The sequence below is a fragment of the Desmodus rotundus genome, chromosome 2 (genome assembly GCF_022682495.2).
Source record: "Desmodus rotundus isolate HL8 chromosome 2, HLdesRot8A.1, whole genome shotgun sequence".
Lineage (NCBI taxonomy): Eukaryota > Metazoa > Chordata > Mammalia > Chiroptera > Phyllostomidae > Desmodus > Desmodus rotundus.
In genome coordinates this window covers 63,335,270-63,354,371 of record NC_071388.1, presented here as the reverse complement: position 1 = coordinate 63,354,371, position 19,102 = coordinate 63,335,270, and the positions used below count along the sequence as shown (strand labels likewise).

Sequence of the window (19,102 nt, the reverse complement as noted above, 5' to 3'; positions counted from 1 at the left end):
TCTTGCAAAAATATTTAAAGTGCATATCTCAGCCAAAACTTAAATTGGGTGTACTAACTTAAATTGGGACATAAATAATTGGGAAGTACACTCTGGTGCCATTTCCCATTCCACTTTTTTTCATCCTTAAACAGAACAAGTTTGATTTTAAAAAGTTATTAATATTAGGTGAATAATGTTGCCCTGTGTGGATATATACATGGGCTATTGTGGTGCTGATAGTACAGGCATTTGCTACTTAGTATGTACTAAAATGATTCTAAATCCTGTAGTATTTAACATCTTAAAAAAATAAGAACTCATACGACAAAGTGTTCTTTGAAAAGAAGAACTTTGCAAATTGCAAAGCTGTTGCAAGTGTGGTGTCAAAAAATGATTGTGACATTCAGACACAAAACATGAGTTTTCCTATTAAACATCTGTGAAAAGAACATAAGTCTCTTGCCCTATATAGTCTCTCAACTGGAACAAGTCAGATCACAAACAACTTTTCATTAATCTTTTTTGACCTTTTCACCGCGGAGTTATTTTATGAGTCAAGATTTAGTGACTGGCACAATTACTGAATGATCAAGGTCTGCTGGATTTAATCACACCCAAATCTTCCCTGTTCTGTTATTTCCCTGCCTTCCATCGGGCCTGCTCAAAGAAATGGCCGATTTCTATCTCCACAGGTAAAAATGATCTAGGCACTATTATTTTCTGTGTGAAAACCATGCACCTCTTCTTTTTCAAGTTTAATAATTTAATTTAATTTACTCATTAAATTCAGACACACTAAAAGCAACTGGATCCAGGCGAGGTAAAATATAACCAGTTTCAGGTCTTCAAATTCCTTGTTGTACTTTTTTCTTTCTCTTGAGACAGGTTCTTTACCTACAGGTCCTTTATCATCATGGAAAATTAATCACATTACTGCTTAGAGAACAATAGCCAAGTGGCATTCTCTCCTCCCTTCCTGTCATCATGTCAGTAACGTTACCAAGTCACGTGGTAACTTATTTAACTTGATTCCTTTAAGGAACCCTTCTCTGTTATAATAGCATGCTGGTAACTATCACCGCACTATATTGTAATTATAATAATATTTTATGGCTGTATGGTGCTTTTCATAGCATAAAAATACTACTTTGAATTATATCTCATTCAAAGCCTTCTACAAATATGACATAATTAACCCTTTCTCAAGAACCCTGTGGGAAACAGGTTGTAACAAATAATAAAACCACCATTCTATTTTATTAATTCTCTTCATCTACTAGTATGAAGAGAAATTATAACACCACATCTTACATTAACCCCTAGATTCCAACGACTTCTCATTTTGAAGAGATGGACTAGTAAACATGAGTTGAGAAGTCTTCCATTTTCATCTTATGTTATAATGTTCTGAGTGGGAGTTTTTTTTTTCCTCCAGTCAAAAGAATCACATACCTCAGGAAGAAAACTTGATTTGTTGCTTTCTGAAACAAATTGCTCCTTTAAACCTCTGCTTTAATAAAACACACTGTGGCGATGCTTGTCAAACTTGTCGAAAACATCAGCACCACCTGCGAGCCCCTTAACACAGACTACTGGGTCCCACCTCCAGACATCTGAGATGGGGGCCTGAGAACATGCATTTATAATGTCTACCCAGGTGGTGAGATGCTGCTTCCACAGCAACCATCCCTTGAGACCCCCTCTCTATAAAAACAGAATTCCTGAATAATAGTGAGGAATGATATCTTTATTTTGTGGACCTTACCCACTACAGAGCAGTCTTTAATACTGTATTATTCATTTCAAAGAATAAGTAACATTTTTCCTCCATTTGAAATATTATAAAGCCCTAAATTAGTTGATTCACTATTCCTATGTAAATATATCCAATTACCTTATTTATTTTGTACTAAATAGACTCTGACACCTCCAGAAAGAGGACACATTCACTAAGGTGAACAGCACATTACCTTCTAAACTGGCTCAGGTCTAGTGAATCATTGTAATAAGCAATGCAGGCACATTTATCTTTCTAGGTGCAATCCCTTTGCTCTTAAAGAGCTGCGTAATGCCTCCTTGTAGAACTGATCGTGTTTACAGCTCTTGAGATTACCTTGTGTGCGCACAGGATCTGACATAGGGCTCGGATCACTGAGACCTTGAGGATTTATTGCTCTGACCATGAATAAGTAGATTGTATTAGGCCGCAGTCCTCTCACTGTGTAGAGGGTGGTCTTTACATGGTTGGCCACCGTCTGCCAGCTATTGCTCACTGATTGGCTGAAACACGAACAGAAATTTCACTTAAAGAACAGTCATAAAGTTACTGGAAAAGGAGTTGGGTATCAATGACAAAGGTTAATGGCTGAAAATTAAATACGCACGCACACACACACACACAAAACATTTGAAGTGTTCAGCCCAATAAATGAAACATTTGGATGATTTCAGTTTATTCAACAACAAAGCCGAGCCCACCTAACGAAAGTGCCATGCACAACAAAATTAAACTCAGCCCAGGAGATGTGACAGCCCTTTGCTAATGCACAGCAGCCCACTAAATGAATACCTGTAAAAGGAACAGAGGCCAAGATCACAACATCAAGTTTATACAATAAGTATGGTCCTTGTAAATGTATATATATATATACCTTGAAAAGAATAAACCTGTAGAAAGAATAAATGGACTACAGAGTAAATTATGCCAATACACTTTCTTGTTACAAGGTGTGTTTTCTTTTGTATCAATTCCACATGCAATATTATAATAAAGCCTTCTAAAACTACATATCTGTAAAAGAAGAAAGGAAGCATGTAATAAATATTTTTCCTTGGTCACATTTTTCATAAAATTGTACATTACACAGTATCGTGATTTTACATCTTGGAATGACCAAATATCTCTGACTCCTCTACAGCCAGCTATGGTTGGCATGCCCCTGAAGAGCACTCTAAGGTCAAATGTTCCTTTTGTTCAAAATGAAGAGAAAATCGGATTTCTCAGGGACTTCCATTATTTCCCAGAAGCCCTTATGCATCAAAGCATGAAAATTTAAAAAAAATAGTATTTTGAAATTTTAAAACACTGCATCAATCATCACCTTCAATGGATTCGGAAAGCCTACAACAAAAGCATGTTGAAGAATTTGCCCCAGTGCTTGGAAAGGACAGAGGCTATCACTATCTTTTTAACAGCAAATAGAATCACACTAAAACTGAGCACGAAACTACATTTTCCCATCTGTGTGAGTATGTTATTGAATTCTCACAGGACAATTTTATAACGGTATTTGCTCACTTACAGTCTGTATCCCTAAATTTATAACAATTATTTCAAACAACAATTGGCCATTTCTTTTCAGCAATCAGAGGTGTATGAAATCAACTCTTAATTGTAGTTTTTAATTTTCTCTTAAGTATACCTAATAGATGTATTCAAATGTTTAGAACAAAAACACTGGAATTAATTTCTGCTCTATTAGGAAGCAAAGTTCCAGGGTTCCATGCCTCAATAAACATTGAATAACTTAAAATGTCCTTGTGTCTAATTAAATTATGTTGTGCCTAATTCTAATGGCAAAACTCTCATCTTAAATCCTACAACAATCAGAGTAAAGAAAGGAGCTAAGTGATTACTATGTAATGAATTAGACCCTATAAACTTAGGCATGGATAATACATATTTAATCTTATAATTGTTCAAAATGAAAAAAAATAAAGTCTATTCTTGAATAAAGTCATATTAAAAGTTAAATTCTTAAAATTCATGGGTTGAACATGTCTTTAAAATGAAACAGCAGGATAGTTCACATGAGATTTTAGGATATAGAAGCTAAAGCAAAACTCAATGGAGAAAACAGGAATTGTCCCATACCTGAATGCCTCAATGATATATGAACTTGCTGGGAGGGTTCCAGGGCTACCTGGCTGCCAGGATAAGGTGACACTGTTCTTAGTAACATCAGTGACCTGCGGTTTGGATGGTGGTCCTGGCAGGTCACTTAAATCATAATTTTTACTGATTGTTGCTCCAGATTCTATAGAGGACAAACAGAAAAAGCTTTATTCCTGAATGCGTATGCTGATGACAATGGTTAAAAGAGGGAAAATAGTGTATTAAAGAAATTGGCCTAGATAGTGAGAAAGCTGCATGAGTAAAAAGTACATAAGTAAATATTTGCTTTTCTTACATGTTACTAAATGTTTACTTTCACATGTGATCACTAGAATTGCTTTCTGTTTAGACTGAGAAAATAAAATAACAAGGTAGTCAGGGAAAAATATCAAATTGCATGTATGCAATGTTATGTGCCCAGTGGTTCAGGTATTAAAAAGTAGCACAAGACTTAATTTTTATATTTAATGAATTTAAAATATCGATCTCTTCTAAACCCGGTATTTTCTAATGAGCTAATCACTAAAATGGACTCAAGGTTTCTCCTGTTATGATAATTCACAAAGAATTCACCTGTCACATCCAGCACAGCACTCCAGGAGGTCTCCCCACTTGAACTTGTAGCCACACAAGTGTAAGTGCCAGTATCAGAAATCTAGTGTACAAGAAAGGGAAGGAATGAAAGTTTTAAAAAGAAGTTGTTAAAAAATTAAAAAATAAATCCTTCCCTGTAAAGAGATCAGTATTCAGCTATATTTAAATTGTAGCAGGGTTAACAGTGATTTGAATAAAGTTGTATCATTGAAAACCAAATAAATCATGCCTATGAAATCCCTGCCATTTGGAGAGGAAAGGCCACAGGAAAAATCTAATACATAACTCTTTTTATAAGTATACATAAAAGTTGCCATTTTATTGATTACTTAAAATGTTTTTGTTATTCATCGAAGAGTGGCAAAAGACTTTTAGGGATAATTGATAATATGATCAGGAGTTCTATTTTACAAATGTAAAAGGCAGAATACTCTGTGATTACGCATTGACAAAAGCCCAAAGATCAATAAAAGATGGAACTCAAAAACCCTCCCTGTAGCTGAACCCTGTGGGCTTACAGTGGAAACATTCATTGGCATTGGCATCCGTTCAGGGCAAGGAAAAGTGAGACTAGGAGGAGAAACTGATGACCAAACAGAATAAGGCGAGTCAGAAGATGTAGAATTAAGATTCTGTGATGAACACGGGTCTAATTGCTGATGAAATATGGGAGTTCATAGAATATAATGTCTGCTGGGTTCAACATGTAAGTGTATTGATGACTGAACCTTCCACAATTGATTCTCAAGTAAATCATTAGTGCATGGATGTTACTGCCGTTCCACCATTTTAAATGATTTTAAATGTCATTATGTATTTCAACCTAAGTTTCAAATTGCTCTGGAATGTCATTCTTTGCCATATTATCTCCATACAATTGTCTTCCATTATACGAAGTGATGATGGGGGATAGCCTTTGTAGGAAAAGCCATTCTTTCGAATGTGGCTGTGCACGCATTACAGTCATTAGAAATCTTTTCATTTAAGAAGCATCACTCACAAACTAAATATAATGAGCTGAGGCTGGGTTTTAATGGGATGTTCATTTGAATATGGTCGCTGAAAGAGTAAAGAATTTGCATTTTATTATAGCTGTTGAACTAAAATGTAGCACTTGTTATTATGTGCAAACGCTAAAAGAAGGGTAGGTAGGTAATGCTTCTTAACAGCATCTCCTTGTCATTGTGTGGAGATACAAGTCTGACATTAGCTGCGGTAGGTATGTTTTAATGAGCATTAGAATATTCTATTTCTCAAAAGATACAGATTCAGCTACCAATTAGCCGAACTATAAGGACACAATGTTCATCATGCTCTTTTCCCTCTTGCATTAAGTACCAAAAAAGAAATAGTAAGACACAAAGGAAGATAACCTACAGAAAGTCTTTTGATATGAGTGAAGTCCTGTAAAACACATTTTTATCTCCCTTTAGGGGCAGTCATATTACATGAAAAGAATCATTTTTTAAAAAGATTTTATTTCTTTATTTTAGAGACAGAGGAAGGAAGGGAGAAAGAGAGGGAGAGAAACATCATTGTATGAGAAAAACACATTGATCTGTTGCCTATAACATGTTCCCAACTGGGGAACTGGCCCACAGCCCAGGCATGTGCCCCAAACGGGAATCAAAACAGTGACATTTTGGTTTGTGAGAAGACACCCAACCCACTGAGCCACACCAGTCAGGGCGAACAAGATTCATTTTCGAGTTTTGCAAAAGTTCTAGCAAAAGCCTAGATATCATTGACTCCTTTATAACTCCTAGATATAGGAGTTAAAAGTCAGTCCTATATCATCACCACATTCATTTTTATTCCTTCAGTTGTAAATAATGTCTTTTCTGAGCACAAGTGCTTCATATCTTTTCCATCCTTCTCCTTGTATCCTTAACCAAGTGCTTTAAAAAAAGATTCAGGTGCTGTTGCCCTCCATCACCAGCTATTCTCCTTGTACTGTTGGCTGCAGACAAGCCCCCAGGAGCTTGCATCTCAGACAGACTATTAAGAAAGCTGTCAGAGGGCTCAAAGTTTGTTTGACATCATCAAGCTCCCACCTTTAATTGCTTCCTTCAAACATTACTGGGGATTCTGACTATTCAAGCACAACCTCTAATTCAGCAGTACAGTGAAATTGCATTAACCTCATGGCCTAAGTCTGCCTTTAGCCCAGAGAGGAGGTTAAAGTGTTTACTCAGGGGGAGTTGGCATCAATTTTTTAATAATTCCCATTTTGTTCATAGAAGGTTAACAATTAATTTATAATCAATAAAAAGACAGGCTAAAATCTGTATTAATTTATTTTTCTTTAACTGTATTTTAAATCATTTTTCTTACTTAGAGCAGTAATTAATGTCTGTGTCTCAAAATTAAAATGAAAAAGTTATATATTAATTATATTAATATATTAAAGATTTGTGTTTTTGTGTGTGCATGCACACAATGTGAAAATAGAATAATTCTTTATTTTCATGCACGTGTCTGTATATTACAATGATAAAAAAAAGTGTGTGAATGCAAATACATTTACCTTGTAAAAGAAGAACATTGTGATCATTTTATAAGTACTGCGTGCTAACCAATTGCGCCACTGGAGCTCCAATTGTGATCATTTTAAAAGAGAAACTTCAACATTGTCTTTTGAGGTTTTAATTTTCCTTCATTTTGGTTCCCAATTTCTCCCTAGAGACCACACTCTAATAATTCTTCCACTGAATCATTTTCAGTCGATTTTTCCTCAGGCTCTCATTCTCAACCTTATGATTACCATAATATATCTCTGGCACTGGAATAGAGCTTTTTGCATGGAGGGAGGCTCTCTATATTTGGTTGAAAGACTTGAATATACTTTTGGAGGGAAGGTGGCCCCCATGATATATCCTCTTGGTATTCACACCTTCTGTAATCCCTCACCTTGAGTGTGGGGGGCCTGTTGACTTCCTTCTGGCTAACAGCATAGGGCAAGGGTGACAGGATGTCATATTTGTAATTATGTTGCATAGAACTGCAATGCTTCACCTGTTAGGAGACTCTCTCTTTGTTGACTTTGAAGAAGAAAACAGTCATACCAGGAATATCCATATGTCAAGGAACTGAGTGCTGCTATAGTCATGTTGCTTGGAATCAAATCTGTGTTCAGTAAACCTTCAGATGAGACCACAACCCTGACATCTGACTGTAGACTTTGTGGCCCTGAAGCAGAAGGCCCACCTAAGTCATGCTCAGGCTTCTCACCCACAGGCATTGTGAGACAATAAGTGGGTGCTGCTTTAAGCCTCTAAGTCTTCGCTAATTTGTTACACAAAAGTAGATAGCTAATACAACACTCAGAAGTACACATTTATTTTGACTGTGTTGTTCCTGAAGCAGGTCTGACTTGTTTTAAGTTGGCAGAAATGGTCATTTTTTATCATATCATCCTTTGTTAAAAAACAAGCAAATCTGCTCTTGTCCACAAGTTTACATTTAAATTCCACAGCAATTTCACCTAAAATGTAAGATTTTCCACCAACTAGCTAAACCTGCCTCCTGTGTACTCAGTTTAATTTTCATTTTTTTCCACATAACTATTTGGGCAAGTCAGTTTATCCACATTTCCTTACAAATTTCCGTTATAATGAGAGTAAATCAGAAGCAGCAGTCACTTTAAAATTATTTTAATATTGTACTACTCTCATTAACTTGATGTGTTTAATATTTTTAGTTTTACTGATTACATACATATAGGTTGGGATGAAAGAGTAAAAAGATTCTAAGTCTGTTAAAAGTTTCTTTAAAGACAAAGAGAGAATCTTAAAGTCAGCAAGGGAGAAACAGCTAGTAACATACAAGGAAGCTCTGATAAGGGTGTCACCTGACTTCTCAACAGAAACAATACAAACCAGAAAGGACTGGCCCCAAATATTCCAAGTAATGAAAAACAAGGAGCTGGGACCCAAACTACACCATTAGGTAAAGCTTTCATAGAAGGTGAAATAAAGAGCTTCCCAGAACCCCCCCACCCCAAAGGCTGTAAGAGTATATCTCCACCAAGCCAGTATTGCAAGAAATACTAAAGGGACTGTTTTAAGAAGAAAAAATAAGGAGAGAAGAACATAGGTACAAAGGAAAATAGCAATGAATAAGTACCAATCAATAATAACCTTAAATGTAAATGGATCAAATCATCAATCATAAGATATAGGATAGCAGAATGGATTAGAAAACACAACCCACATATATCCTTTCTACAAGAGACCCACCTCAGAACAAAATATCTACATAGGATGTAAGTGAGGGAATAGAAAAAATATTCCAAGCAAACAGACATGAAAAAAAAATGCTGGGGGTAGCAATACTATTATCAGAAAAAATAGACTTCAAAACAAAGGCCATGGCAAGAGACAAATAAGGTGACTACATAATAGTTAAGGCAGGAGTCCAACAAGAGGATATAACCCTTGTAAACACATATATATGCAACATAGGAGCACCTAAATATATAATGAAAATCTTGAAGGACTTTGAGAAAGAGATCAACAGCAATACAGTCATCATAGGGGATTTTAACACCCCTGTGTCAACAATGGATAGACCTTCCAAACAAAGAATCAACAAGGATATCGAGGCGTTGAACAACACTCTAGATAAAATGGACTTAATTGATATTTACACAACATTTCAAGCCAAAGAAGGAAAATATACATTCTTCTCAAATGCACATGGATCATTTTCAATGACAGACCACATGGTAGGAAACAAAACAAGCCTTAACAAATTCAAGAATACTGAACTTATATTAAGCATCTTCTTAGATCACAATAGTTTAAAACTAGAAACCAAACTCAAGGAAAAAATTCAAAAACATTCAAATACATGGAGGTTGAATAACATGTTATTAAGTAATGAATGGGTTACAATGAGATCGAGGAAGAAATAAAAAAATATTGGGAAACAAATGAAAATGAACACACAACTACCCAAAACCTGTGGGGCACAGCAAAGGCACTCCTGAGTGGGAAGTTGATAGCAACACAGCCTACCTACAGGAAATAGAAAAACCTCAAAAAAAACCTAACCCTATACCTAAACGAACAAGAGGAATCTCAGAGTGAGCAGAAGAAAGGGAATAATCAAAATCAGAGCAGAATTAAATGACATAGGGACTAAAAAGACAACTCAAAGGATCAATGAATACATGTGATTATTCTTTGAAAAGATAAACAAAATTGACAAACCTTTAACTGACTCATCAAGAAAAAAAAGAAGATCCAAATAAATGAAATCAGCAATGAAAGAGAAGTAAAAACTAATACCAGAGAAATACAATGGATTGTAAGAAATTATTATGAACTATATGCCAAGAAGTTGGACAACCTGGGTGAAATTGATAAATTTCTAGAAACATACAATATTCCAAAACTAAATCAGGAAGAAGCAGAAAATCTGAATAGACTGATAACAACTATTGAAATTGAAGCAGTAATAAAAAAACTCCTGACACCCAAAAGTCCTGGACCAAATGGCTTTACAGTCAAATTTTACCAAACATTCAAAGAAGAACTAACATCTATCCTTCTCAAACTATGCCAAAAAATTCAAGAAGAGAGAAGACTCCCAAATTCTTTTTAGGAGACCAGTATTATCCTAATTCTAAAGCCAGGTAAAGAAACAATAAAGAAAGATAATTCCAGGCCAATATTTCTGATGAACATAGATGTTAAAAATCTTCAACAAAACATTAGCAAACTGGATCCAACAATACATAAAAAAGATCACACACCATGAACAAGTGGGATTCATTCCAGGGATGCAAGGATCGTACATTTTCAAATCAATAAACATAATACATCACATAAACAAATGAAGGACAAAATCACATGATCATATCAATAGATGTTGAAAAAGCATTCGATAATATCTAACACCAACTTATGATAAAAACACTCAACTAAGTGAGATCAGAGGGAGCATTCTTCAAAATAATAAGGCCATTTTTGAGAAACCTATTGCCAACCTCATACTCAATGGGAAAAGCTAAGAGCGTTTCCCTTAAAATCAGGAACAAGACAAGTGTGTCCACTTTTACCATTCCTATTTATCGTATTGCTGGAAGTTCTAGCCACAGTAACCATACAAGAATAAACAAAAGGCATCCAATGGAAAGGAGGATGTAAAACTGTCATTATTTACAGACGACTTGATAGTGTACCTTGAAAACCCTATAGACTCCACCAAAAACTACTCAACCTAATAAGTGAATTTGACAAAGTAGCAGGATACAAAGTCAATATTCAGAAATCGATGGCATTTTGGTATACCGACAATGAACTATCAAAAAAAGAAACTAGGAGTAAAATCCCATTTACTATAGCAACAATAACAACAACAACAAAAGTACCTAGGAATAAATTTAACCAAGAAGGTATAAAACCTGTACTCAGAAAACTATAGAACACTGAAGAAAGAAATTGAGGAAGATGCAAGTAAATGGAAGCATATACCACGTTCATGGATTAGAAAAATTAACATAATTAAAATCTCCATACTACCCAAAACAATCTATATATTCAACACAATTTCTATTAAAATACTGATGGCATATTTCACAGATCCAGAACAAACACTCCAAAAATTTATATGGAGCCAAAAAAAAAAAATCCCTCTTCCCCCACTCCCAAATCCTGAATAGCCTCAGCAAACTTGAGAAAGAAGAACAAAGTTGGAGCTATCACAATACCTGATATCAAACTATGCTATAAGGCCACTGTAATCAAAACAGTCTGGTACTGGCATAAGAACAGACACATAGATCAATGGAACAGAATAGAGAGTCCAGAAATAATCCCATGTCTCTATGGTCAATTAATATTTGACAAAGTGGGCATAAGTATACAATGGAATAAAGATAGTCTTTTCAATAAGTGATGTTGGAGAACTGGACTGATGCATGCCAAAAATATGAAACTTGACCACCAACTTACACCTTTCACTGGAATAAACTCAGAATGGATAAAAGACTTAAATATGTTGTGATACCATAAAAATCCTAGTGGAAAACATAGGCAGTAAATTTTAGATGTCTCATGTAGCATAGTTTTGCTTATATATCTCCCAGGGAAAAAGAAAACGAATGGGACTACATCTAATTAAAGAGTTTCTGTATAGCTAAATAAACCATCATCAAAATGAAAAGGGTACCAAATATGGGAGGACATATTTGTCAGTGATACATCAGACAAGGATCTAATCTCCAAAATATATAAAGAATTCATATGACTCAATGGCAGGAAGACAAATAATCCAATTAAAAATTGGGCAAAGGACCTGCATATGTACCTCTTCATGGAGGGCATACAGATGGTCCATAGACATATAAAAAGCTGCTCAACATCATTAGCCAACAGGGAGATGCAAATTAATACCACAGTGAGATATCACCTCATACCTGCCAAAATGACTATCATCAATAAATCAACAAACAAGTGCTGGTGAAGACGAAGAGAAAAAAGAACCTTAGCGCACTGTTGGTGGGAACAGAGACTGGTGCAGCTACTGTGGAAAACAGCATGGAATCTCCTCAAAAAATTAAATATGGAACAACCTTTTGACCCAGCAATTCCACTGCTGGGAATATACCCCAAGAATCCCAAAACACTAATCCAAAAGAATTTATGCACTCTTATGTTCATAGCTGTTCTATTTATAATAGTCAAGATTTGGAAATGGCCTAAGTGCCCATGAGTAGATGAGTGGATTAAAAAACTGTGGTACATCTATGCAAAGGAATTCTATGCAGCCAAAGAAGAAGGAATTCCTACTTTTTGTGACAGCATGGATGGAACTGGAGACTATTACGCTAAGGGAAATAAGCCAGACAGTGAAAGACAAATCCTGTATGATACTGCTTGTAAGAGGAATCTAATGTACAAAATAAACTAATGAGCAAAATAGAACCAGAGGCACAGAATAACAGAACAGACTGACAGTGGTGAGAAGGGAGAAAGGAAGTGGGGACACTGTTTGAAAGACTGTAAAGGGATTACTCAAAGAACATACATGAATGGCTCATAGGCATGGAGAGTGGTGTGGGGATTGACTATGGAAGTAGGGGAGGACTGGGTGGAGGGGCAAAGGGAGAAAAATTGGAACAACTGTACCAGGATAAACAATAATAAAAAATAAAATTTTAGGAGTAACATAAGGACAATGATATTCCCTCTAATTTGAATTCATCATTTGTACATTAAGAACTAACATGGCCCATAATAAAATGTAAAGCGATGGTGCTTGGATGTAAGATTTGAAGTTCACAACACAGTTTTCCCTAGGGCAGTACTTATGTTGAGATAAAAATACAAAGTACAAGTAGAACATTACTTACCCGTAAATTTTTAATCTGCAATGTTCCTTGTTCATGTATAGTTGCTCTCGGATCTCTACCCAGAAAAGTGAATCCCTCCTTTAACCAGCTAATTACAGGAAGAGGATCACCAGTGGCTTTACATTTCAGCAATGCTGTGCCATCTACTGCTAGTGTTTGGTTAGCTGGGCCTTGTAGAATTATGGGTGGAGGTCTGTCTGTCAAAACTAAAGGATAAAGATATTTTTAGAATATTTTAACTTATATAAAATTCAGTAGTCTTGATATTGAAAGTAAGGTTAATGCCCCCAAATCATATATATTACTTATAACTTATTCTGAATATTCTATATCCATCAAATATCTATCATCTGTACAAATTATACTGAGGCTATACTATTATATATAACTTAGTTTGAATTACCTATAATTAAGAAGGTGATGGCATAAATTTTAACATTTTAGAAAAGCTTAATGTTATTGAAAGGCTTAATTATTTTAAATGAAAATATGGGGAACTTCTACCAGTTGTTCATAAATGTCTATTTTATCTCTCGTATGCATATTTAAGAAAGCCTGGGTAAGACACATAAGTAAATTCAATTTCACTTCTGCTTTTATTATATATATATGTATAATACATAATTTCACCCTTTAGAGCACCAGTTGCCTGCTGTGTATGTATAGACTGTTTTGTTGATGTTAAAACATTTGATTATAAATAATTTATTTCTAAAATTATGACATGTAGTCTTTAGATTATAGTAAGATAATTTGGATGATATTATTTAATTAGTCCCTAAAACTAAGCAAAGATAAGCAATCAAATTAAACCTTATGGTATGACAAACATTGGGGTTTTAAAAGTGTTTACATATATATATCAATTCCTGTGTTTGCTGGGTGAATTTCCCATAATTTCAAAAGATTTTATTTCAGTGTGTTTTTTTATTAAATTTTATCTTCAATGTCATTAGAAATCTTCATAATGCTTTAGGGAATATATCAGAATCTATATTATTATTTAAGTGGGTAACTGAGGCAAGTTTTTATCTATAACTAATCAGAAAACCACTTTACAATAAAACTGACATGTCCACGTCCAAGGACAACTGTCTTAAAATTAAGAGACAGCTCTACAAACATCAGCATAGTTTTGATTAATTATACAAAATACACTTTTTATTTTATGTATTTACATATATATTTCTAATAGCATTTTCTTTTCTCTAGCTTACTTCATTGTAAGAATACAATATATAGTACACATAACATATAAAACATGTGTTAATCATATTTTAACTGTTTTTTTTTTTTACAAGTAAGACTTCCAGTCAATAGCAGGTTATTTGTTAAGATCTTGGGGAGTCAAAAGTTATACGTGGATTTTCAACTGTGAAGAACATCAGTTCCCCTAACTCCCGCATTACTCAAGGGTCAACTCTGTGTGTGTCTGTGTATAAATAAAAATATAAACAGTAAAATATATAATAAAAATAATTAAATTTTTAAAAATGGAAAAAATCTAAATATCTATTTTTAAAAATTATATCTGAATTTAATAACAAAAATAAAACAAAAAATATCATAGATACAGAGAACATATTGGTAGTTTCCAGAGGCAGGGGGTGGGGTGGGTGTGGGAGAGATGGGTAAGGGGGAAGTTTTTAAAAAAAATTATAAAAATGACATCACTGTTGACGTTAACTGTGACCATCCGGCTGAGGTGTGTTTGTCAGGTTGCTCCACTGTAGAGTCGCCTTTCGCACCCTACACAACTGTAGCCTCGGGAGGAGTGCCTGTGCGGCCCACACTGAAGAGTGGGGAGTTAGTGCCACTTCCTCAAGGGCAGAGTATTTACAAAAAGACATGGAATCTTGTGCACAGATTGAGCTCTTCTCCATTTACTGATTTATTCAATCATTTTTCTATCAGTATGGACTCCTGCATATTTATTTTATATTTTGAGCCATACTCCAAAGCTACTTTATTTGTTTTGCTGCTCAAATTTCTACATTGGCCATTGGGTGCTTTCATCCATTTGGCTCCAGTGCTCCTTTGATATCCACCCTACTACCCCCAAAATGTGTGGGGCTACTTAGTACTTCCTTACTTTAAAAAAAAAAGATTTTATTTATTTATTATTAGAGAATGGGGAGGGGAGGGAGAAAGAAAGGGAGAGAAACATTGACGTGAGAGAGAAATGTCCACTGGCCACCTCTCTCATATGTGCCCTGAAAGGGACCCAACCCACAACCCTGGCATGTGCCCAGACTAGGAATCAAATGGGCGACCCTTTGCTTTGCGGGATGACCCCAAACCAACTAAGACACACTGGACTGGGCTACCTCCTTACTTTTGATACTACCAGATGCTCCAGGCTTATTCTATATAATTCCTGTTCCAACCCTAAAATTAGTCATTTCTTCAAAATACAAACACACACACATAGTTGACACTTCAAGAATGTGAACTATTGTTATATATGCATATATTATATATTAGGCATTATATATTATATGTTATATAATATCTATGGTAAGGGAAAAATTATGGTGGGACCTAGTTTTTGCTAAGCAACTGTGAAGAGAAATAGTCTTTGTCAAAAAGCTCATGTTGTATTACATTGTTCATAATCAAACAGTTATATTGCTTATTAATGCTCTAATCTTTTTTGTGTACTGGCTTCTATAAATGCCAGTTTATATGATTTGTCAACCTATATGCATTATCTTTATTACTATGGTTTATGGTTTTGAGAAAAAAGCAATAGATTAAGCACCCTTTTAGAGTCTACCATGAGAAAGCTAACCAACTTTAATTTAAAATAGAAGTTATTATAAAGGTCCCTTGCCTGGAAAGGTGCAGTGGACTTTCAATCAACCTAAACCTACTACATTAAAATGTGCATGTATATGTCTGTATGTATGTAGAAAACCTCATAAAAACCTAAGAAAAACAGTAAAATATTGTTCATGTATTCTTTACAAGCAGAAATTAGACCTATTATTTCATTGATTTCCTTGATCAAATTCTTCACTTTTGGAAGTGAATAAAATAATCATCAGAGAATGTGAAATCATACAATTGTATTGATTATAATACATTTGGCAATAATTGAACAAATGATATATAAATGAAAATTTCATAGAATTTATTTTCTTCATGGGACAAAAGGGAAGGACAATTCACAAAACATAATTTTTTAATTAAAAAAAGGGTCTACACTAGTAGAGTAAAAACTGTTCAGTAAATTTTAAATAACTGTTTCTAATTACATATCTGTATAGAATTCAGGTAACTTCTTATAGCCTGATTTTATTTCCATATTCTTGAAATCATTAGATATAGCCAAAAGACATCTAATTAGATTCTTTCTCTTTTTCTTTCTTCCCTCCTACCTCCTTCCCTCCCTCTCTCCCTCTCTCTCTCTTTTACTTCACAAATGTGTAGCTAATTCTATTTTAAATGAATTTGATCAATAAAATAATTAAAAATCTCCTGGCCAGAAAGGATTTTCAGTTCAAGCATATTATGGGGTGAAAGATAACCTCAGGCTTCCATGACATTAAGGTCAATGGTTAAATGAACATTTAGGGTTTGCAGGGGCCTGTCAACAACTCGGTGGTTTTCTCTAACTATGGTTGTAAATCTTCAATAAATCATTCTTATAAGATCGTGGTGTGACTTTTCTTGTCAATGTAAGATACAAGTACATTTATTCTCATCAGTCATTTTAGATTCTATTGGCTCTACTCATAGAATTCCTGTTACAATATTCTAAAGTTTTTAAAGAAAAAGAGTAGAAGAAAAGAAGAAATGAATAACAGTACCAGTGAATTAATGAGAAGGCCCTTAAAAAGGATATTTTGAAACTCAAGTATATTGGAGCATCTTAGCTCATTCTATAATCAGTAAAATTATCACTCAATAGCACCTTTCATCACCATCAGCAATCTCATCTTATATGAGTACTTAAGCTAAAAATATTTCCGAAAAAGGAGTCTAAGTGCAAAAATGTAACAACAGAAACATTGCTGTAGAGATGTTTTGCTTGCTTCTCAGAACATGACATATGCTTTCATTCTGCACTGGAATTTCAACTGGCTCTAAAGTGTCTGGATCATGCACACAAACATGTTAAAAATAAAAATAATTACTCACATATTTTTACATTGTTAACCAATCTAAAAACTTCAAAACACTAAATAGAAGCTGAAGTCATCATCCAATGTGGCAAATTAGCATTTGGAGACAGAGTTATTTATAATGACAATACATGTGGATGCCTTGAAGTTAGATTTATTTACTAATAACTCTACAACCTTCATTCAACATTTTTGCAAAAGGATCTTGCTTTTATGATTGCTTACTTAAGTAAAAATCAATGTAGTAATTAATGTTCAAGTCAGTTGTAACGAAATGTCCAGAGCCATCTCAGTCATCAGATATCAAATTGTTTATCACTGTCTTAATTTTGACCTCAGAAACAAAGCTAGTATAACTACTGTTTGGTGTGCTTATGTCATCAACTAATATAAATTCTCAAAACAAAAGTTTCTGTTCTATTATACTAGACATAATTCTGAGCATCCATCTTTTTCATAAACCACATTAGTCATATCATAAATCAGCTCTTCTAATTCATCGATATTGTTTTCTACAAATATGTTTTGCCTTTTCCACAAAACTTTCTTCATTTAGAAATATTTTAGAGTTCATCTTTTGCAAATTACTCAAAGATTTTCACTGGATTACAGCAGAGACCTTAAGTATTCTTTGGAATGTTTTGTAATAGTGTAGACTAAAACTCAGCCTTTGGCCACAATATCTTATTTTCCAAGTAGATATAACCTGGACATTTTTGTTCAGGGTAGAAAACTTAAAAACTTAACAAAGATTCATAATTATATTTTATTTCTTTTAAGGAAATACACAGGTATGAAGGGTCACAGATGTCCATCTAAACGAAGAATTGTCAGCACTGCTGCCTTCCTTGCACCTGACTTGTTTCAGCTCCATAGCAGCAGACCTCTGCAGCACCAGCAGGTGTGGCCATTAAGGACTCAGGACCCCCCAGCCAATGCTGGTCTGTTCTGTTTATTTCCATTCCTAGCATGGTGCTGAGTCAGGCAATACCATGAACATTAAAATGTTCTGCCTTTCTATTAATTTTAAATGACCTTTTAATCTACGTTTCAATGTGAATTGTAGGAAAGCACATCAAATTTCACCAGCAGAGAAAGAAGAGAATCAGAGAGGTTAAAGATCAAAGCTCTTGTATCTCAGATTCACACTGTCAAAAAAACCCCTCACAAACCTCAAAAATATAGGAGAACAGGAAAAAATTTTAATTTAAAACATCAAACAATGGGGCTTAAATTCATGTTCAGAGGTTAACAAAATTATTTAAATTTTGCTACCTGTCATCTGAGACAAGCTGTTGGGGAAAAAAATCAGACTATGAGGAGTCTTACACCTTTTCCAACTTTCACTAGGAATGTTGGTGCTTAAGATTCATAGTAAATATGTGCAAAAATAATAATAATTTTAGCATCCATCTGTAGTTTGGAAGGTGCTTAATTAATTTAACATAGTGAATGTATAATTAAAAAGTCATAGGATGTCATAGCTAACTAGAAGCTCATCTCCATTTCCACTGATAATATTAAAGATGCTATCTTTCTCCTCTAGTAAAATAAAATTAATACCTATTACTAATGATGACTTAATAAGACTAAATAAAATATACAAATAATGTGTCTATACAATGTGAGTATGATGTCATTTCTTTAAAATTTTCAATCATTTTGTTTTTGAGCATAAATAGATTGTCTTGGATATCCTTTGAGAAAATAAATGGCTTTAAATCAAGGAGAACTAGACACTATTAAAAATGTTATTTTACCTAGCTTCACACTGAGAAGATAAGAATTAATTTAAAAAAATTAACTAACAAAATCAGAAAATTTTACATGGTTAATATGGATCTTGAAATAAAAACCATATTTTTAATAGGACAAATCTAATAATACTGCACCATCAGTAACTTCCAGTTGAGCTTTTGCTAAGATACTTCCTGCCACAGTTAGTGCCTGGCAGATATAGTAGCCCGCGTCCGAACGCTGAATGTTGGTGATCGTGAGGTCTCCGGTGGGTGACACAGAGCATCTACTATTGGGCTGCTGGGGTTGGTTGGGGAAAAGCAGGTTCTGTGGAAGCAAACACAATCTCATCAATATTCTTTCCCCTTTTGGAAAGAAAATTATATTAACAGCTACTGCAATTATGCA

General features: G+C 34.4%; 1 protein-coding gene across 12 annotated transcripts in view; it reads right to left on the bottom strand.

Annotated features, from left to right (window-relative positions):
• ROBO2 (roundabout guidance receptor 2) overlaps positions 1–19,102 on the bottom strand; it is a 1,283,870-nt gene that overhangs the window by 82,032 nt on the left and 1,182,736 nt on the right. For all 12 annotated transcript variants that reach the window (XM_071220606.1, XM_071220604.1, XM_071220607.1 and 9 more), the window contains exons 9-13: positions 18,850–19,021; positions 12,831–13,036; positions 4,451–4,532; positions 3,857–4,019; positions 2,096–2,262 (exon numbers count right to left, since the gene is read on the bottom strand). In XM_071220606.1, coding sequence (XP_071076707.1) covers positions 2,096–2,262; positions 3,857–4,019; positions 4,451–4,532; positions 12,831–13,036; positions 18,850–19,021 — 790 coding nt within the window. The remainder of the gene's footprint in view (positions 1–2,095; positions 2,263–3,856; positions 4,020–4,450; positions 4,533–12,830; positions 13,037–18,849; positions 19,022–19,102) is intronic.